General features: G+C 36.5%; 1 protein-coding gene and 1 long non-coding RNA gene across 3 annotated transcripts in view; one reads left to right on the top strand and one right to left on the bottom strand.

Moving 5' to 3' along the window:
* Nucleotides 1-18,601: 18,601 nt before the first annotated feature.
* On the bottom strand, nucleotides 18,602-21,301 carry LOC127562408 (uncharacterized). The gene is made up of 2 exons (XR_007953673.1): nucleotides 21,010-21,301; nucleotides 18,602-19,116 (listed from the first exon to the last, which is right to left on the bottom strand). It is a non-coding gene; the product is annotated as an uncharacterized LOC127562408 (long non-coding RNA).
* Nucleotides 21,276-22,736, top strand: part of SFT2D1 (SFT2 domain containing 1) — a 37,724-nt gene continuing 36,263 nt past the window's right edge. Inside the window, exon 1 of one of the 2 annotated variants that reach the window (XM_051998091.1) lies at nucleotides 21,276-21,506. In XM_051998091.1, the coding sequence (XP_051854051.1) occupies nucleotides 21,444-21,506 (63 nt within the window). In that variant the 5' untranslated portion in view covers nucleotides 21,276-21,443. The remainder of the gene's footprint in view (nucleotides 21,507-22,736) is intronic. The other variant, XM_051998090.1, reaches the window with a different exon arrangement.

Raw genomic sequence — 22,736 nt, 5'->3', positions numbered from 1 at the left:
TCTGAGCTGGAATTTAGACCTCGGTCTTTCCAGTCAAGTCCAATGTCCAATTCACAACACCATGGTCCCCCAAGACAGGCTCAACACAAGGAGGAATGCTTCCAGAGGAAGTGTATGAGAGATAAGGGCACCATTTCCTACTAGGATCTACTGAAGGAGCTAGAGGTGTTTATTCTGAAGACTTAGGGGAGCATATAATAGCTCCTTTCCAATATCTAAAGGTAGTAGGCAGATTGATGTGACAGAGATGGAGTCAGGAAAACCTAAGTTCAAATCAGACCTTAAAAACATAGTATCTGAGTGATCTTGGATAGTCATTAATTTCTGCCTTCATTTCCACATTTGTAAAATGGGAGTTATTGTGAGTCTCAAATGAGATACCACCTGGCAAATACTAGGCACTATATAAATGTTAGCCATCAGCAGCAGCCCTAGGAAGAGCAAAATTAGAATTTGATTTAAAAAAAAATCTTGCTAATAATTTGAACTATTCAACAATTGAATGGGACTGCCTCTAGAATTAGAGAGTTCCCCACCATTGGACTTATTTGATCCTTTGTCACGGGATATCTCCAATTGGAGTCTGAGTGAATATTTATTATTGATTCTTTTATAAAACCATGGAGAGTGTGCCTTTTTTGGAATCTCTCAAGAGTCCCTGCAATTATGAGTGGGGAACAAGTTGGAGAAGATTCTGGAACCACAAAAGGAAGATGGTCGTATTTTATAGCTATATAGCTATAGCTGGCAGGGGATTGCCAGGCAAACAACACCAATAGGGCAATATTAAGAGAGCCTGCAGGAATGGTTGGATGAGCTGCAAAAAAGAAAACAATACAATTCCTTGTTATTCAGGCTGCAGCTGCAAGCTACAATGAATCTTGCTTTCCTAGTTGCCTGATAGAGTATGAGCATTTCCTTCTCCACTTTATCCTTGAGGAACTTTTTGAGAGTCTTATCTCTTCTTCAGACTTTGAACTGTGAGAATTTTCTAGCACAGAACTGCCAGTGGGGGAATAGGGGAAAGAAAGAGTTTATGTAAATGCAGTCAGATTTGCATTAACCAATTTGAATCTCCAAACATCAGATTGTGAGAGTATTTATATCCCATACTAGGGATACAGTGGGTGTTTAATAAATGCATGTGAATTGATCTTCCACCATTTCTCCCTCCAGTGTTGGATACAAATGGGACCCCAAACACAGTATCAGACACTATCCTATAGATAAAGGTAATGGTCAGTTTTTTTAATTTGGCAACTTCCTCACCCAACAAACAAGTAGAATCCCACCTATAAATTCCACTGTCTTGGAGGCATGAAGAGCCAAACCAACTGGAGCTGAATCCAAGGTGCTGGTCCAACAAAGATAATACAGACACAACATGGACCAAAGATAAGGGAATCATCCTTCAAAACTTTTAAGAAAATTGTCTCTGCCCAGTAGAAGAAATGTAAGTTTCCCCAGAGCTTCTCTTCCCAGCTCTCTTCAAAGAACTGGAAAAGAGGCCATCCTCTTTACAAATAATTCCAAAGGTTATTTTGTGCTGCTTTTTACAGTTGCTACACGTCATCACTTTTTCGAAAGAGAAGGATGACCTCCTTGGATCATAGTTATTTGCACCAGTGCTACTAGTGGGCACAACATGAGTGTCCTGCAAGAAGACTGACAAGAAGTGAGAAAAATCATCAAAGCAAAATTAGCAATTTGCAATTTCTTAATACTTGATATACCAATTTTTAAAAAGATTAATTTTGTGAGGTGGGGTGATATAGCTCTGGTTTGGGAATCAGAAGACCTGGATTTGAATCTCAAGTTCTGTCATTTACTCTCTGTGTGAATCTGAGAATCACTTCCCTCTATGGACCTCAGTTTCTTCATCTATAAAATTAGAGTCAAACTAGATGACCACAAAGGTCCTTTCTGGCTCTAAATCTTTTATTAAGTTTTTTCTTATTCTCATTATCTTGCATATATGTATAACCCCAGTCCCAAAATCCATTGGTATGGTACCCTCTACTTATTGATGAAGATCAGTACCACATGAATTAGAAGTGAGGATTGGGGAACAAAGGAGTTAGTGAGAGCAGAAGAGTTTCAGTCTTTCCAGTCCCTCCAATTGTCTTCACAGTTTTCTTCAAGTTGCTGAGTCTCTTTAGACTTCATGTGCATCCAACTTTTGAGAGAGAAGATGGGAAATGTCAATCCCACTTTAGTCTGTTAGCAGTAAAGACTAGGAAGAAGCTGTCATGACAGAAGAAAGCAGTCTTCATTTGATAGCATAGCAATGCCCTTAATTCATTCATTGTTAATCTCTTCTTGTGTAAAAAATGGATAGGGGCATTTCAAAAGGACTTTTTAAGAAATTAGGAAGCAGACTTTCTACTCTTTTTTAAAAATCAATCATTAAAAAATTAGACATCTATTGTGTGGTAGACGTTGTGTTAGGATTTGGGGATACAAATACAAAAAACATAAAACAAAGACAGCAATATCCTATGTAAGTGCATATAGAATAGAAATTAATTATTTTTAAAGAACCCATAAAGAATATACGTTCTCTCCCCCTCCTCTTCTCTTTCCTCTTCCCAGTGCTAAATTCAGATAACAGATTTGATAGTTTCTGTGATGATTCTGAAAGAACATCTAAAGATAAAGGGATATACCTCCTAGAGCTCTATCTTCTGTACACAGGAGTTCCCTGTTTGAGATGTGTTGTGAATATGAGTAAATATCAATTCAAAACTGAGTTCCTGAGCTCCTACTATGTCTTTTATTAACCAATCACATCACATGTTAATTTAAAACAAAATTAATTTAATATATAGTAAGATAATTGACAGACATCTGTCCCCACCCCCATCTATACCATCTAAAGACCCAGAAGCACATGCTTCTTCAAGTTAACACCACTGGCAGAGAAAAAGAGGTATAAATTCTATTTATGACTGGGGAACATCTATGGAGAAACACACCATTAGGAAATATATGTGGACAGAGAAAACACATGACAAAATATACAAGTCTATAGATATGTCTGGACAGACAACATATAGAAGGCTATTGCAATTTCCTCTTCTTCTGTGAACAGAGGTACTCATGCTTTTGACTGCAAAATTGCCCATGTCCTCTGGTATTGTGCTAAGAGAAGCGTGGCTAGAGTTCTTTTTAACTCTGTTTTCTAGGTCATATTTTTATTTTCTGGGTATTTCTGCTGCTGATATTTGTGCTAACATCATTTAATCTTTGACTTCTATGTCTTTATGGTGGGGGATCTGGCAGGTCCTTAGCTTGATTAACACAATGGCCATTTTTTGACTCATTCATGATGCAAACCTTGGCCAGCTGTACTTCTCCAGCTAGCCAGAGGAACACATTTTAAAGTTGTCTTCTGAACTTTTTTTCTTCTTACAGCTATGGGAGTTCCTTAGTTATAAGTATATTTGAATTATAGTCTGATTTTCCTTTTTAATTATCCTAGGGATTCCTCTTAGTAATACTATCAAGAAGCTGAGTGGAAATGGGATGAAGGGCTCCCTTCCAATAACTTACTCTCAAAACTGCTTCTCCTTATCAGAAGCACAACTTTTGCTCTTCTTTTCACCCCCAACCAACATTGTTGTACTGTATTCACTTTACATATGATAATGGTAGACAAGAGGGTGGGATTGAGCCCCAAACATCCCTGGGACAACTCCTGACTCTATTATTAACCATTTTCAAATCGTGGACGTTATTCTTCTACAAGGGGTCTTAGTTTCCTTATCTTTAAATATTTGAAATCAGAGAGTTTGAATAAGTGGTTATTCAGGTCCCTTCCAGTTATGAAATATGATATGAAATACTGGATTTTGCTTGTTTGGTCATTTAAAAAGCATACTTTCCTTTTACCCTAGCTAAGAATTTCTGTGGGTCTGTCAAGTAGTAATGAAAAAGGACTAAGGCTCAGAAGATTTCATTTTAAAACCACCTTTGCAACTGACCCTATATGAAAAATGAAGAAAAGCTACATTTTAGAATCTCTGTAAGTGAAATGGAATGAGCATAAGAGAATATGCAACGTTCTGAAATTCTCAAATGAAAGGTCTCTGTAATAATAGCTCATTATTGTTGTCACTGGACCCTCCACCACTTCCATCCCACACCACTTTGAAAGCTGCTGTAAGACTTGCTTTTGTGCCTCACTGTGTTTCTATGGTAACAATCCATAAAAATAACTTCCATAAAAGAAGGCCTATAAATGCTGCAAAAAGTAGAGTGAATTTAGATGATGTTGGTGAGGCAATTATTATAATTGCGTAAGAGGTTGTGGGTTTCCAAAATTATTGGTCCATGTCTTGTTTGTCTCCAATTTTGTCAGAGCAGGCATCCATGATTTCTTCTTCCTCACCTTACTATCCAGTCTCTATCTCCTCTCCCCAGTCCATTTCTCTTATTCCGAAGTAGTTGTCTGGTAACTATGGCAACAGACCTGATAATGGTCTTCTGACTTTATTCACTCATAAAGCTATCTGGGGCAGATAGGACTGACATAAGAGGAGTCATTGTGTACTTTTGTATCAAGATTTGTAATCATTTCCGACAAAGCAATTTGGACAATCTTGCATCTGATTGTCCAAGACAGGAGTTGAAAATTCTTGAATTTATACTAAATGGTTCTTCTGTATTAGCTGTACAAGGTGGCAATCATATTCCTGTATAATTCCTTACCTTTAGCTTATCTTTAAATATGTCATTAAAGGGAGCTCAACTTATTCAATCCTCACCCTCTGCAAGTATCTATAAAATTACAGGGATTGGAAAAATAAATTTAAAACACCTGCTATCAAAGGTCTAAATTTTTTTTATTTTTTTTGCTTTTACTGATTTAAAAGAACTATAATTTCAGCAGAGTGTGGGTATAAAGTGGTGAGAGTTGTGATTCCTCCATATTGTGATTCCTCCATACTGTTGACAATTGTAAACTTCTTGAAAATTGCAGCATCCCCCTAAATCCATCACTAAGTTTCCAGTTTTCTGGCAATGAGTCTGTAAATTTAAGTGGGCTGGTTCTGAGATAACACACATAAAATATCACTGACTTCATTCTCCAAATATTCCCAAATTGGAAAGCCCTATTAGAGTTTGTAGTCTATTGGAATAGCCTTTGAGAAGCTAAAGTTAACTCCACTGTCATGGAGAATGCTTTGCACAGAAGAAAGATTACCTAAAGATTTTAGGGTTCTCCAGATGTACCTATAACTAAAAGATAGTTTATTAACTATATGTGCTCTTGGACAACCATAGTATCTTTCATAAGATCTACAAAGACTCAAAATAAGTCATTGTTCAAACAATTCACCACAGGAAAAAAAAAGTAGATTGACAATTCCACTTGTTCCACTTGCCTAAAATATCTTTGCCATATCTCCACCTGTTGAAACCTTCTCTTCCTTAAATGCTCATATCTGGAGCATTTTCTTTATGAGGTCTTCTTTTATTCCTTCACCCAAAACTGCTTCTTCCATTATGAATAACAGTAGCCTAAATATATTTAGCACTTTATTTCATTTGTTTTTCCCAATTAGTCTGTAAATTAGATACTATTATTATCCTTATTTTACAGATGAGGAAACTGAGTTTGAGAGAGGTTAAGTGATTTGCCCAGAATCATACAGCTGGTGAGTATCTGAAGAAGGATTTGAACTCAGCGTCAGAAAGACTCTAAGTCCAACATGACGTTAGATGATGTTGGTGTAGCAGTTATTACAAGTACAAGTACTTGTGATTTCCAAAATTATTGGCCCATGTCTTGTTTGTTTCCAATTTTGTCAGAGTAGGCATTCATGATTTCTTCTTCCTCACCTTACTCTCTCTCTCTCTCTCTCTCTTTTTTTTTTTAAATAACTTTTTATTGACAGAACCCATGCCAGGGTAATTTTTTATAGCATTATCCCTTGCACTCACTTGTGTTCTGATTTTTCCCCTCCCTCCTTCCACCCCCTCCCCCAGATGGCAAGCAGTCCTTTACATGTTAATTAGGTTACAGTATATCCTAGATACAATATATGTGTGCAGAACTGAACAGTTCTCTTGTTGCACAGGGAGAATTCGATTCAGAAGGTATAAATAACCCAGGAAGAAAAACAAAAATGCAAGCAGTTTATATTCATTTCCCAGTGTTCTTTCTTTGGGTGTAGCTGGTTCTGTCTATCCTTGATCAATTGAAACTGAATTAGCTCTCTTTATCGAAGAGATCCACTTCCATCAGAATACCTCCTCATAAAGTATCATTGTTGAAGTTTATAATGATCTCCTGGTTCTGCTCATCTCACTTAGCATCAGTTCACGTAGTCTCGCCAGTCCTCTCTATATTCATCCTGGTGGTCATTCCTTACAGAACAATAATATTCCATAACATTCATATACCACAATTTACTCAACCATTCTCCAATTGATGGGCATCCATTCATTTTCCAGCTTCTAGCCACTACAAACAGGGCTGCCACAAACATTCTTGGCACATACAGGTCCCTTTCCCTTCTTTAGTATCTCTTTGGGGTATAAGTCCAGTAGAAACACTGCTGGATCAAAGAGTATGCAGTTTGATAACTTTTTGAGCATAGTTCCAAATTGTTCTCCAGAATGGCTGGATGTGTTCACAATTCCACCAATAATGTATCAGTGTACCTGTTTTCCCATATCCCCTCCAACATTCCGCATTATCTTTCCCTGTCATTCTAGCCAATCTGACAGGTGTGTAGTGGTATCTCAGAGTTGTCTTAATTTGTATTTCTCTGATTAATAATGATTTGGAGCATATTTTCATATGGCTATAAATAGTTTCAATTTCTTCATCTGAGAATTGTCTGTTCATATCCTTTGACCATTTATCAATTGGAGAATCACCTTACTCTCTAATTCCTCTCCCCAGCTCATTTCTCTTAATCCCAAAGTAGCTGTACTCTTTATCTACTGTCTCACCTAAGTCCCTGTTGCATCTAAATGTGAATTATTAGTTGTTTATTTTCATATTTATATTATTTATCATGTTTATGTACATGTCTTATCCCTTTATTCATGAAATTCATAGAAATTAAGTTATTTTAAACTTGTAATTACTAGCACACTGACTTGCATATAATTTGATTATTACTAAATACATATTGAATTGCATTGAATTAAAAAATGAATAAATAAATTCCTTTCACAATGCAAGCTCACAGAAAAAGGAACTATTTCTGTTTGTTAATAACTTCCCTGGTGGTTTGGCAAAATTCCTCTGGTTTTACACAATTTCTTTTTCTGAGGCAACCTGAAGCATAAAATCTTAGTACATAAAGCCTTTATCATGGCCATTTTGCAATGTATAGTAAACTTAAGAAGACCTGATTCTGAATCCCTCCTTACATAATTTCTAGCTTTGTAAGTTGCAGCTAAGTCCCTGGCTAAGTAAGGGAATTTGTCTCAGCCTCATTTTCCTTATTTATAAATGGGGTTAGAAATAACATTCCACAGAAATTTTATGAGATCAAATGGAAAAAAATATGTAAAGTACTTTAAATATTATGATATTATGTAAATATTAGCTATTATTTTTATTTAAAGTATTTGTATCAGAGATCCTCATATTTCACCAAAACTTTGATTTGTCACATCTTTGACTCATTTCTATCACACAAACAGTCCAGAAATTTTAATGTATCATAACAGCCAATGTGTTGCCATCAACTTCCTTCTGAGCATAGAGTTTATAAAGCTCAAAGGAGAAAAACTGGTTATTCACCAGTTAAATAAAAGAAATAGACCTCTTATCAGAACTCAGAGATTTAAAACAAACAAACCTGACACTAACAATGAGCAAATCCTCCCCAAAGATTTCCATCATTTATATTCATGTATCAAGGAGAGTTTTCAATTGGTTTTGCTTTTTGTAGATTCTCAGTGTGTGGGCACCTACTGCAGACTTTCACATTTCACAGCAGGTATGGGTCATAATTCCAGTAATTCTCTGAAGTCAAGTCAAGCAGTCTTTATTAAATACCTACTATATAAGTATATAAGTATATTTAGCTTGATTAACACAATGGCCATTTGGTCATTTAAAAAGCATACTTTCCTTTTACCCTAGCTAAGAATTTCTGTGGGTCTGTCAAATAGTAATGAAAAAGTTCCAAGGCTCAGAAGATTTCATTTTAAGTATACTAAGTATATTTAAGAACTACTATACTAAGTATACTAAGAACTGGGAATTTAAAGATTAAAACAATCCCTGCTCTCAAGAAACTCACGGTCTAATGGAGCAAACAGTATATAAACAATTATGGTGCAATCATGATATATACAACCTCCATGTATAATCTATGTCCGATTGCTTGCTGTCTTGAGAAGGAAGGTTATAGACAGAGAAAATAAAGGAAAATCAAAATCTTACACAAATGTATGTTGAAAGCTATTTTTACTTATAATTGGAAAAAATAAAATAGTATTAAATTTTTAAAAAAGATATATACAAACTAAATTGGAGATTATCTCATGGGGGAAGGAAATAACATTAAGGAAGAGGAAAGATTTCTTATGGAAGGTGGAATTTTTAGATGAGATTTGAAAGAAGGCAGGAAAGTCAGGAGATGGAGAGGAAGAAGCCAATTCCAAGCACGAGGGACAGTCGGTAAAAAGGCTTGGAGTTAGGAGGAGTTGTTTTAGGAGTTGTTTAGCCCTGCACTTCCCTCAGCTGGTCCCTTCTGACCATAATTGGGCTCTTTTTCTACCTGTAGTTCTCCACAACTCCCACAGGTGGAAGCCTCTCATCTCTTGCTTACCTTACAAGGGCGTTTCATACTTCAGTGTTATGGAGCTGTCCAAGGATCTGCCCTCAACAGCCTTTTCTGTGGACCTCAGATGGCACAGACTCATGGCCTCACACATGGTTGTCCAGCAGTCAGGAGCACAGACCCTCCCCTGTCCTCTTTGAATAGATCTCTATCACTGACACCCTGTTGAGTCAAAGTGATTCACAATCTGATATTCTCTTCCCTAGTTCCTGCATGGGGTGTTTCCTGCTGAGCTCAGAACTCCCCGTGGTTCTAAAAGCATAACGAAATACCCTAATTTCCTCCCAGTTATCCCTTGCTCTTCCTCTACCCCCGACTGGGCTTGGTTATTAAAATTTCTCTGAGTCTTTCTTTAAGGAGAAATCTTCAGAATAGAGGAATGAGCAGAGGAAGTCAAACACTTCCCAGAATTGTCACAATGTGGGGTAGAGAAAAATGTATTATTCTATGTCTTTCTACCTTGTCTTGCCTAATAACCTATAACGTCCTTGAAGACCCAAATTGGTTTTACTTATTTTTGTATTTACGCATCTTCTTCCTCCCCAGTGCTTAACACGGATCTCTATTAATGCTTCAGAAGAGCCATTTCTGAGATGATCTCATCACCAGTAAAAGTGGTATAATTGTAACATCTTTATCCTTCCATTGTTGTCCCCAATATACTAGGTGAAGTGGTTATGCATTTAAGAAGATGGAATTAGGAAGACTGCTTGGATCTGACCAAATAAATATAGAAGAAATTTGATGTATAAAAATGTTTTGCATACAATACGTATTTAATATGTGTTAGTTATATTTTTTTGTTTGATCAGAAATCCGGGCTGTATTTAATACCATTTAAAAATCACTCAGCACCTAGTTTATAAGATATTTGAAATAGGGGAAGATTCCAAATAATGGAAAAGATAATAAACAATATTTTTACCAAAAAAGGTGACCAAGAATTTATCCACCCCGCTACCAACTCACATGCCTATTTCCTGATCTTTATAAAATCTTTATAAGAATGGTCTATGTATACAGAAGGTATTCTTAGTGAAAATATGAGAAAGAATAAGTATGTTTTATGAACAGTTATCTATAAAAGACTTCTAATTGAAATGAGCAAATAAATAGGTTTATTTGTTGACTTAAAAAACATTTGGAGCAGTAGGGGAAAAAAGCAATTTTAAAAGTTTACATCAAACAGGTACATAAATATTTATATCATATAGAATTCTATGGCAGAGGAGTCCATAGAGATAACTTTGTTCAGCAATATGTTAAGGTATAAAAAAATACATACTTATCTAAAATGTCATGAAGAAGACCTGTCAAAATTAACTATAATAGAATTTAATAATTCAACGTGTATTAGGGACTTACTTTATTTAATGGACTATGTTAAGTGCTAGGGATTAAAAAAAGAAAAAGAAAAAAATCTTTCCCCAGTCTTAAGAACTGACAATCTTCCAATGTGTGTGGGAAGGCCAAACCAGTCTTTAAGAAACTCACATTTCTAATGGCAGAGAATATATGCAAACAACTAGATATATACATATATACATACACATTATGTATACATTACAATTCATATGTATAAACATGCACATAACAATGTATAGAGTATAATACATATATATAATGCTATATGCAGAAATATATATTATGGTATGTGTACATATGTGTATCAATAGGAGTAACCTCAGAGGGAAGACACTAACAGTGGGAACAACAGGGACAGGCCAGGTGAAGAAATGATTTGATCTCTAGCAAAGAAAGAACACCTACAATTGGAGAAAAATCATGAAAGGCCCAACTGAAGAGATAGCACTTTGAAGGAACCTGAGAATTGTTTCTAAGAAGTAGAGCTAAGGAAGGTACACATTTCAAGTATGGGAGACATTTTGTACAAAGGCACTGTGTTGGCAAATATCATGTCAATTTGGAGAATAGCTATTTAAGTTGTTTTAATAGAACAGATAAGAACTATATAGTTGAGGGATTTAAATTCTGGGCTGAAGAGACCATCCTAGAGAGATTTGTGAACAGGGGAATGAAATGGTCAGACCTATTCCTTAAGAAGAGTAGTTTGGCAGCCATATGGAGCACAACTTAAGAAAGGGAGACACTAGCAGAGAGAAGCAACAGCTTTGGCAAGAGGTGATAAGGACCTGAATCAGAGTAGTGATTGTGTGAGTAGATTACAAAAGAAGAGATGTGTGATAAAAGCAGGAAATTGCCCGGATATGTAGGTCTGGCAAAGAGATAGAAGAATCAAGGATTGCTCTGAGGACAAGAATCTAGGTAACTGGAAGAATAGTGATACATTTAACATAACAGGGAATTTTACCGGAGGGGTAGTTTTGAGAGGAAAGATAGATTCCATTCAAAGGGAAATTGCGCCACATCCTCTTTTTCCCCACAGATGATGTGCTAATTTCTTAGAGAACATAAGAATACTACAAAATTTCTTCTAATATAATCCATAGTCACAAAAAGTAATTGGACTAACTTTAATAATAAAGTGGACATTATATGTGCATTCTATCAATTCATCAGTATCTATGGATGTGCCATTTACTAGTAAGTAGTAAGAAGTTCTTATGTCAAGTTGGGAATTAAAGAACCCAAATAAAAGATGGCAACCATAGAAAAGAGTATTGGTTCATTTCTTTCCAGATTACAATTTAGATTTTTCCATTATATACAGAAAGCTTTTCACCCAAGATTATTTCAGCCCTGGAATTCTCACCTCCCTTTAAAGTACCCAGTGGCCCACTACTCTGATTAGATGACTCCTCCCAAGACCTTTATTTGAAGAAGGTTCCCAAGCCAACCATCTCTTCATTTCTCACTCATGTTGAGTATTTTCACCCCACTTCAGCTCCCTTTCACTTTCCTTTTATGCTTTATAGTAGGATTCTATCTCCTTGGAGGTAGGAACTGTCTTTCTTTCTGCTTGTACTTGTATTCTCAGAGGTTAGCACGGTAACAAGTACATAGTGAGTACTTGACAAATGCTTGTTGTATGATGGATCAATGGTAGGCAGGAGCAGAGAAGGCATCAGAAGGAGGGAGCAAAGAGATTAAAGAGAAAAGGAGGAGGGTAACTGGCTTTCGATTGGTCCTTGCATAGCAATGCATGAGTTTTGTAGGGATTATACAAATGAAGTCCTGGAAGTGAGGGACTAGAAAGGAATACCATCTCCCTTGGAAGGTGGATGTAACTATTCCAGTACTAACCAGGTCTCTGATTTTTACCTTTTCTCTTCTCAACATGAGTTTTAATAAATTCATATTATTTCCATTCTTTGTTAGCTATGTGCATGCAGAAATGAATCCACACAGAGGAATGGTCAACATGGGGTAAATTCATGTGTTCCCATGGAGATGTACATGAAAAGCAAAACTAATAACAGAGTTAAAATTGAGAAGACTTCAGATAATGAAATCCACGAGAGCCCTGAGTCACAGTTCTGTAAAGCACAGGTTATACTGGATTATCAGAATGCCCTCAGTTCAGAATCTAAGACAATACTTCATGTGTTTTAGAATGATAGCAAATAAGTTAACCTGATTAAGTGTGATCAGGAATAAAGAGAAATCTTGACAATGTGGATGATCAGTAAATAGCTGGGTAAAGGAGATAAGAGTATTTGCTTAAGAAGATATCTTATATTTGTGGAAATATGTGTAGAAGAATTGCACATGTTTACCATATATTAGATTATTTGCCATCTGCGGGAGGGGGTAGGGGAAGAGAGGGAAAAAATTTGGAATACAAGGTTTTGCAAGGATGAATGTTGAAAATTATCCATGCATGTATTTTGAAAATAAAAAGCTTTAATTTTTTTTTTTAAAAAGAAGGTATCTTCATATATATTTTTAGATTTTTATACTGGGACAGCTTAGAAGTATAAAGTTAATGAAAAAAAGTCATTACATTCTCCTGCATTAGTTTTACAGTTTTTCAAATCAAGGGCTATGTCAGATTTATTGAGTAAGGACAAAACAATTTGCTGTAAAATCTTATGATTTATTTGCCCTGAAAGTTGGAGTTATGATTTGTGGGGTTTACTATGCCAAGAATACAAAAGGTTTATCTTGAAGGATTCACTATCCTATTCCTTGAAAGTCTGTGTTAGTATTATAGGTATACCACAGATTGCTTTGATGGACTACATTTCTAGTATTTATTATTTATGGGCTGCTTTGGGATGTCAGAAAAAAAAAGCAATCATATTGAATATGTCATTTTGTGAATGTGTTTAGATTGCTGAATGACATGTTCTAAATATATTCCAAAATCCTAACTTTGATTAACTTTCATCATTCAACTTCTCCATTCCCTACTCACATACTACTGAATTCACATAGAAAGTCACACAGATGTGACAATGGATTTATCAAAAAATTATGTCATCTGATCTTAACATGCCTTCATTGTTGCAATAAAATGTTTTTATTCTTCTGCATTTGACTTTCTTGTCCAATTTTCCACATAATCATCCCTTTCCACCATATTCATGCTGAAATTACTCTAGCTCAAAGCCAAAGCAAAGCGTCTTGCTTTCTGGACTGATCCAATATCCTCCCATTTGGCCTCCTGGTATTCTACTCTACATACAGCTGCCAAGTTGATATTCCAAAAACAGAGCTCTAAACATGGTGGTCCCCTGCTCAAGAAGAATCCAGGTTTCCCTTTGTCCTTAAGAAAACTATGAATTCTCCTGTTTGGCATTTAAAGCCATTTTAAAATTGGTCTATCTTCCTTCCCAAGTTAATTGTATCTTACTTTCTTCATACACTGGAGACTTGTCAAAACAATCTAATTATTGTTCTTTTTATGCAGCCATTCTGCTTCTGCACCTTGGCACAAGCTATCCAGAATTCTAGGAATACAGTGTCGTCTTTCTTCTATCTCTGAAAATCCTAATGTTCTTCAGTTCTCAATTTATGCCACTTCCTTTCAAGAAAAATTTTCCTGGTTCTTTTGGTTATTAGCAATCCCCATCCCAAATCTCTGTTTTTATTTTGCATATGTTTACTTATCCTATGGTTACTTATCTTTGGATATATTGCATCCTCTCTCCCCTAATAGAATATAAACTCCTTGAGAAAAAGTATTGACACACTTTCCTCACCAGAGTTTATCACCAGAGTTTAGCATAAAGTAGAAAATTGCTAATTATCATATTCTCCACAATGATTATATCAAATTTTTTCCCTCACCTTTAATATTCAACACCAGTTTCCTTTCCCAATTCCTATTTTGAGGAATTGGACTCCTACTTGATTAAGAAAATAGAAGCTATTCATGGATAGTTCCCTCTTTGCTCATATCCCAGATCACAAAACCCCTTTTCATCACCCTTAATTCCCTTCATCGTTGTTCTAGTCTCTGTTGCAATTGTGGGCCTTCTATTTGCTGAATCTAACTGCTTCACTTGTGTTTTTGGTCACACCTCCCACTCCTCTAAGAATTAACAATATTCCCTTTGTTTTTCTTATCTCAATATTTCCTTATCAAATAAGCACCTCTCCAATATCCACAAACATGTCTATATATCCAGCAATTTAAAAAAAAAAACATTTTTAATCATAGCTTTTAATTTTCAAAATACACTCAAAGATAGTTTTCAATATTCATTCTTACAAAACCTGTATTTCAAATTTTTCTCTGTCCCTTTCCCCACCTTCTTTTCTAGTCAGCAAGTAATCCAATATATGTTAAACACATACTATTCTTCTATATATATTTCCACATTTATCATGCTGCACAAAAAATCATATCAAAAAGAAAAAAATGAGAAATGAAACAAAAAGCAAGCAAACAACAAAAAAGATGAAAATACTATGTTGATATCCACATTCAATCCCCAGTTCTCTTTCTGAATGCAGATGGCTCTCTTCATAACAAGTTTATTGGAACTGGCCTGAATCACCTCATTATTAAAAAAACAAACAAACCCAACTCCATGCTGTGTACAATGATTTCCTGGTTCTGCTCATTTCATTCAGCATCAGTTAATGTAAGTCACTCCAGGCCTCTCTGAAATCACCCTGTTAGTCATTTCTTACAGAACAATAATATTCCATTATATTTATATGCTATAACTTATTCAGCCATTCCCCAACTGATAGGCATCCAGTTCCTTGCCATTACAAAAAGAACTGCTACACATATTTTTACACATATGGGGCCTTTTCCCTATTTTATGATGTCTTTGGAATACAGATGCAGTAGAGACACTGTTGAACCAACAAGAGACACAGACAAATTTCTCTCCAGAATGATTGGCTTAGTTCACAACTCCACCAACAAGTTTTCCCACATTACTTCCAATAGTCGTCATTATTTTTTCCTGTCATCTTAGCTAATTTAAGAGGTATATAGTGGTCCTCAGAGTTGTCTTAATTTGAATTTCTCTAATCAATAGGGATTTAGAGCATTTTTTCCTATGACTAGAAATGTCTTTAATTCTTCATCTGAAAATTGAATTCATATCCTTTGGAGAATGGCTTATATTCTTATAAATTCGAGTCAATTCTCTATATATTTTAGAAATGAGGCCTTTATCAGAACCCTTGGATATAAAAATTTCTTCCCCTAGTTTTCTGCTTCCCTTCCTTATTTTGTTTGTACAAGATCTTTTTAATTTAATATAATCAAAATTATCCATTTCACATTTCATAATGTTCTCTAGTTCCACTTTGGCTATAAATTCTTTCCTTCTCCATAGATCTGAAAGGTAGTCTATTCCTTTTCCTCCTAATTTGCTTATAGCATCTCCCTTTAAATCTAAATCATGAACCCATTTTGACCTTATCTTGGTATAGGTTAATGCCTAGTTTTTCCTTACTATTTTCCAGTTTTCCCAGCAATTTTTGTCAAACAGTAAGTCTTTATCCAAGAAGCTAGAGTCTTTGGATTTATCAAACACTGGATTACTATAGTCATTTACTATTTTGTCTTGTGAACCTAATGCATTTCACTGATCAACTACTGTTTTTCTTAGCCAGTACCAAATGATTTTGATGACTGCTGCTTTATAATATATTTAGGTCTGGCAAGGTATTCTGCATCTGTGAAACAACAACCAAAACCAACCTAAGGCACTGTTATTTGACATTTTCATTTCTCTCAAGTTGTTGACTTCTTTTCTTTTGTTTAGAAATGGAAGTCTCTGTTTAGTGACCCTATTCCCTCACCTCCCATTCACTTCTAAGTCTCTGCCGGTTTTCATTCCTAACACTCTACTGAATCTTCCTCTTTCAAGGTTATCTGTGATTTCTTTACTGCTAAATTCAATTTTTTTCTTGGTCCTCGTTTAAATTGGGCACATATGAGCTTTTTGAAACTGTTGTCCATCCCTGCCTCTTTAATACTCTCCTCTTTTAGCTTTGATAACACTACTTTCTTGATTCTTCTCTAAACTGCAAGACTTTCAATATGCGTATTATTTGTTTATTGTTAATATATTGCTAATTATTTACATTACAAAATTTGCACAAAAAAAGGAGAAACTAAAAAAAAAGGATTAAAGATGTAATAAGCAACAGAAAGCCATTAGAGTGTATTCAATAGAGGGGTAATATGATTAGATCTGAACATCTAAGAAAATCATTTTGGCATCTATATAGGGGATGAATTGCAGAAGATAGATTGACAAGCAAGAAGACCAATTAAAAAACTATTACAATAGTCTAGATTAGAGGTGATAAAGACTTGAATTAGGATGGTAATTGTGTCAGAAGAAAGAACACAACAGGTAAGAAAGATGGAGAAGTAGAATCAACAAGGTTCGGGAACTAATTATATATATGGAGCTGAGGAGAGTAAGCAAATTGAAGATGACACCATGATTGTGAAAACTTAGATGACTGGAGGGATGGTGGTATCCTAGACAATATTGGGAAGGTATGGATAATGATCTGTTTGCAGAGTAAGATAATATAATGATATCTTCCATTTAGATCACAATCTATCCATCCTAGCTCATTTTATCATATTTCAAAATGGAAAACCATAGCATTTGTTCATGTTCTTAGTCATTGTTTCCAAGTGCATAGCCCATTTGAAGGGCGCCTGCTTCAGTCAGGAAGTAGAATTTTTCAGTGTTGTAGATAACAATTAATTTAGTTTGTAAATGCCCTACAAGGGCCCACAGCAGCTCAGAAGTATGGTAGCTTGGGAGCTTGTACAGAAAAATATGGGTTACTTTCTTTGGGCAGCTAAATTGCATAGTGCAGGTAGTTCTGAGCCTGAAGTCAGATAGTTCTTTCATCTTTTTTAGTTCAAATCTGACCTTGAACACTAGCTGTGTGACCTTGGGCAAATCATTTAACCATTTGCCTCAGTTTCCTCATTTGTAAGATGAGCTGGGGAAAAAAATGACAAATCACTCCCAGGATCTTTGCCATGAAAACCCCAAATGGGTTTAGAAGGAATCAAGCATGACAGAATGAGAGAGTGTGGGGCAATAAGGGTAGATATGCAGTCATGGTGGGATAGAAACTGTTTTCCAATTCTATGACTGGTTAATCAAGTAAATTCTTAGTGTCAAGTTATTGTCCTTTGAGAGTGATGGCACAGCCCTCCCCAGGGGTCTCTAGTCCCCATTTGGAGGCCACTGGCTCAGAGAGTTAAAGTTAAAGTTAAAAGACTTTGCCATGGTCACAGAGATTTAACTTTGGTCACAAAAGCTGAATTTATTGTAACCCCAGCTGCTTCAGAACTTTAAGGACAGCTTCTATCCAATAAGCCATGCTTCCTTTCTACTTGTAAATCGGACTTATCTGTAGATTAGATAAACCATTTTTCACAGGTTTTCAAAGGAAGCTAATCTTTTAAAGCCTAGGTTAAACATTGCTGTAGTAATGAAGAAGGAGCAATGTTATGGAAGATCCAAAAGAAATCAAGTCCAAAGCAATGTTTTCTTCCATGTCCAAAAATCTTTCTTCAAGGAACCCTAGCTTTGAAATTTATCATTTAATTCCTACATAGATCAAGTTGACTAAATTATTGTCAACAAATGTTTTATTATAATTTTCCCTTAACCATAACCATAAGCTTTCAAAGCTTGTATTGGTATGATCAACCATAGCCACACTGTATAAGGATAATGATTATTATAATTATGTAGCTACCATTCTGCTTTTAGATTTGCAAAACATTTTATAAGTACAATTTTATTTTATCCCCATACAACCCTAGGAGCTAGTTGTTATTATCTCCATTTTACAGATGAAAAAACTGAGAAAGATAAGTGACTTGTGCAGGGTCATATTACTAACAAATTTCTGAGTTAAGATTTGAAATTAATATTTCTTGAGTCCAAATCCAGCATTCTATTCATTAGCTGACTCTGAATCATGCAGAAATTCAACTGGATTTTCTTTTCTAATCTTAAAATCATAAACTTGGTCCATTCTAGCCACATCCATGCATTAGTGGTCTTTATCCTGATAAGTGGAGAATTGACCACTGGAGGAATCGTGAAATGCTCCTACTGTAGTCTCTGAACTTACATGATAAAACATTTTTAGGGACTTCTATTTCCTTCCCCGGCAGCTCTTGTATCACTGCCGAAATATTCACTGCTATAGCAAATTCTTCTGCTACTGTCAAAGTCCCAGATATAAACTGATGGCTAGTTGGAATTCCTCAGAGGTCAGAATAGTCTCAGCTTTTCCTAGATTAGGAAGGGCATATCTGTATATATATGTGTGTATAGATAGATAGATATCTATGTCTATATATATGTATGTATGTATACATAAAATTATATCTGTATATACACGCATTCAATGATTTTGAGAAAACATTTATTGTGTGCAAAGCATTGTGCTAAATATTGGCCTACAAACAGAAAAGCAAGACTGCCCATGCTTTCAAGGTAGCACATTGGGATAGGGAAACAACATATATAGAAGGCTTCAGCTACAAGTAAAATGGAAAGGTCCATGGTCCTTGGGACATAGCAGCAAAGCAGATGCTAAAACTTTTTCTTTAATGTCATCTCCATAGACAAAATAAGATCAGTTTCTGATGTTTGTTAGTGTCTAAGACTGGTAGCAAGAACTTTCTTTTCTGGGTCTTCAGTAGCTACTGCTATAGTGCCTACAGAAGCAACAGCCAGGCTACTTCCCAAGATGATGGTTGAAGACACAGGATTGTTGGTATTCCTGCTAGCAAGGTTTTGAGGTTCAGGGAAGATAAGGTTCACAACAGTGAACCTGCCTCTTGTCTCTGTCTCTCTGCTTGCTTTGCTGCTTTGGCTACTTAGCTTGTTCAAGAAGCTCTTGAAACTCCTTGTCACTACAAAAAAAAAAGTGTTATTTGGCATTTAAATAATAATAGCAGCTAATATTTGTATTGCATTGATTACTAGGCACTGTGCTAAATGCTGAGAACCAAAAGGCAAAAGCAGTATTGACAACTCATTCTTATCTCACAAACAATAGGTGACTAACAATGTATATACAAGATATGTCTATGGATAGAAAGTGGGGAGGTAGGAATGGCCTGGTGCAGGAGAAGGAATTTAAACGGTTTTGAAAGAAGACAAGGAAGTTTGGAGGCAAGCAGGAAAAACATTCCTGCATGAGGGAAAGTTAGCCATTTTGAAAAAGCACAAAATAGGGAGATGGAACACATTATCTTTTAAAAATTTTTCCTTTTTTTTTTTATAACAAATTTTCATTTGAATTTTCAAAATACATACAAAAATAGTTTTCAATATTCACCTTTGCAAAATCTTTAGTTCCAAATTTTTCTCCCTCCTCCCCATTCCCCTATCCTAGACAACAAATAATCCAATATAGGTTAAAACATGTGCATTTCTTCCAAACATATTTACACATTAATCATACAGCACAAGAAAAATCAGATCAAAAGGGGGTGGGGCGGGAAATGAGAAAGAAAAAAAGCAAGCAAACAAAAAAAAATATTATGTTGTGATCCACTTTCACTCCCCAAAGCCCTCTTTCTGGATGCAAATGGCTCTCTCCATCACAAGTCCATTGGAACTGGCCTGAATTACTTCATTATTGAAAAGAGCTACATCCATCAGAATTAATCAGGGTATAATCTTGCTGTTGCTGTGTACAATTTTGTCCTGGTTCTACTCATTTCATTAAGCATCAGCTCATGTAAGTTTCTCCAGGCCTTTCTGAAATCATACTGCTGATCCTTTCTTTCAGAACAATAATATTCCATAACATTCATACACCATAATTTATTCAGCCATTCCCCCACTGATGGGCAAACACTCAGTTTCCAGTCTTTTACCACTACAAAAAGGGTTGCCACAAACATTTTTGCATATGTGGATCCTTTTCCCTTTTTTACGATCTCTTTAGGATATAGGCCTAGTAGAGACACTGCTGAATCAAAAGGTATGCACAGCCTGATAGACCTTTGGGGATAGTGGAACAATATTTAAGATGCCCAACAGTTTAAGGAACAGCAAAGCAAAGCAATTATAGCTGGATAATTAAGTTGCTGGAGGGGATTAAATTTAGGAATACTGAAAAGGTGTGAAGGAATCAGGTTGTAAAGAGCTTTAAAAACCAAACAGGATTTTATATTTGAACTAGGAACCACTGGACCAGAAAAAAGTCAGTTGTCTTTCTTATCATTCGCCTTCCTTCCTCTTTATTTCTTAGTAACATTTCTGTTGAGTTTATACAAATTATGCTACTTAAACTGCTCAAGTCTACCTTTCAGTAATTTCCATCCTAAAATATTAAAAATCTTAGTGAAGTGCTTAGCTAGATAAACGCAGTTCTTCCTATCAATACCCCAAAACTGAATGGCAATGAAATTTTTATGATTTAGTGATGGAAGGGACTTTAGAGGTCAGCTGACATAACCCTCCTTTACATTGGAGAAAACTGAGGAACAGAGAGGCTGTCACTTGCAGGTACTCAGTAGCAAAGTCACAATTTTGTATTAAAGTTCTCTGACTAGTAAATCCACCCTAATGCATCAGATATACTGCTTTTTTCCAAGTCCAACTTCGGGGCTATTCATACCTTATTTTGTCCCAGTTCTTGAAGGATTAACTTGCACATATTTTATACCAATACATGCATATATAGATATTTATGCATATGTATATATGTGTGTACCTATCTAAATAGGATTTTTAAAAAATGTCTATAAATGCTCAAAGGGGATTTCTTACTCTATGAGAAATGAAGGAAGTACCTGTTTCTGTACCTCTTTTCTTAGCTTCAATAATTACAAAAATAAATTTCTGGTTTAGTCAGCCACCCTTCCTGGTTAACGCCGCGTGAACAATCCGACTCAAAAATTTTTCTAAAATTCACTGCACAGCTGGGAGGAGGCGTGGCCTCAATCCTCAGGAAGCTCGTGGATTGGCCGAGTTCCAGGGGTGGGCGGGGCTGATCGAACCGAAGAGCGACTGGAAGGGAGTGGGGGAAGGGAAGGGGAAGAAGGCGCATGCTCGGTAGCGCTCGCGCCTCGGGTCAGAGCGACTGAACTCTGGGTGCGGCGCCAGATCTTTGGCTCTCGCGGCGTGTGAGCCCGGCTTCCGCTGGTCCCGTGAGGTCGCGGTTTGCTCCGTTCCCCGCCGCGAGGAGGGCTCAGCGGGACCGCTGCAGCCGCTATCACGGGGTATCATGGAAAAGCTGCGGCGAGTGCTGAGTGGACAGGACGACGAAGAGCAAGGGCTGACCTCACAGGTAATAGCCACTTTCCTAGATCCCTAGCGTCAGACACGCCCCCTCCTGCTGTGGTTCCCCTCGGACCCCAGTCTTCGGGGAAGAAGGCTACGCGGGTAGCCTCGGGGGCATATCTGATTGGTCGAGGTGGAGGCCCCGCCCCCCTGCCCTTGACCGGGGCCGGCCTTATGAAACCGGGACTTTCGGCCCACTCCTCCCCACCCCCCCAACTCGGTTTTCTCTCTTCCTGCTGGTTCCGGCGCTTCTGTCGCTCCTTTTCCCTGCGCGTTCATAGTATTCCGAGGCGGAAGAGCCCTTAGAGACTATTTCCGCCAATCACCTCCTTTTACAGATCGGGAAACTAAGTTCAGGAGACAGAAATGACTTGTCTTCTCCATCTGTTACCTCTTTCCCCTTTGGCCCGTAATTCTTCTGGGTCCCTGATTCGACATAGATAAAATGAGGGGACTGGAGTGAACTTAGCTTTTGGAGTCCCTTCCAACTCTCTGTCCACCGTTTTACCACCCCCTCTTTTCCCTCTCCAAAAAGTATTGTCAGTAGGGGGTATAGAACTAGCTGGCACTGGAACTGCTATTTGCGAAGATACATATATATTAGACCTTATGATTTATTTCAGAACTCAGAATTTTACAAAATATTACATTTCCTTACTTTAGAACATGAATCCCAATTCCATGCTCCCTTTTACATATGTGTTTTCCCGTCCAACGTTGTAGACACCCCTCTTAAGGATTAGGGTCACAGTTAAACTTTTGCTCTAAAGTAAGAAAATGTGAGAATTTATAGCGATATGAATTCTTTCGATAAAGATGACAAAAGTGCAAGAAAAATAGTGCCTATCCATACATATACAACATAATTATGTATAGTATGTAATTTTAATGTTATGTATGCTACATATAAACATGTGTGTTTATAAATTATAAAATGTAACATGTACGTTCTATGTACAGAGATAATATATACAGTAGGTACATATATTTATTATATGCAATATGTGTTTATATATTGTGTGTATATATATATATATATATACACACACACACACACACACATACATACATAGGGCAGCTCTGTGGCCCAGTGAATAGAACACTAGGTCTACAGGTCAGGAAGACTCATCTCCCTGAATTCAAATCTGACCTCAGAACACTTGCTAGCTGTGAGACCCTTGGTAAGACACTTAGTTCTTCATCTGTAAAATGGGAGTAATAATGGTATCCACCTCCC

This window comes from Antechinus flavipes, chromosome 4, assembly GCF_016432865.1.
Source record: "Antechinus flavipes isolate AdamAnt ecotype Samford, QLD, Australia chromosome 4, AdamAnt_v2, whole genome shotgun sequence".
Taxonomy (NCBI): Eukaryota; Metazoa; Chordata; class Mammalia; order Dasyuromorphia; family Dasyuridae; genus Antechinus; species Antechinus flavipes.
Note: the sequence above shows the minus strand (reverse complement) of the source record. Positions and strands in the feature narration are given on the sequence as shown.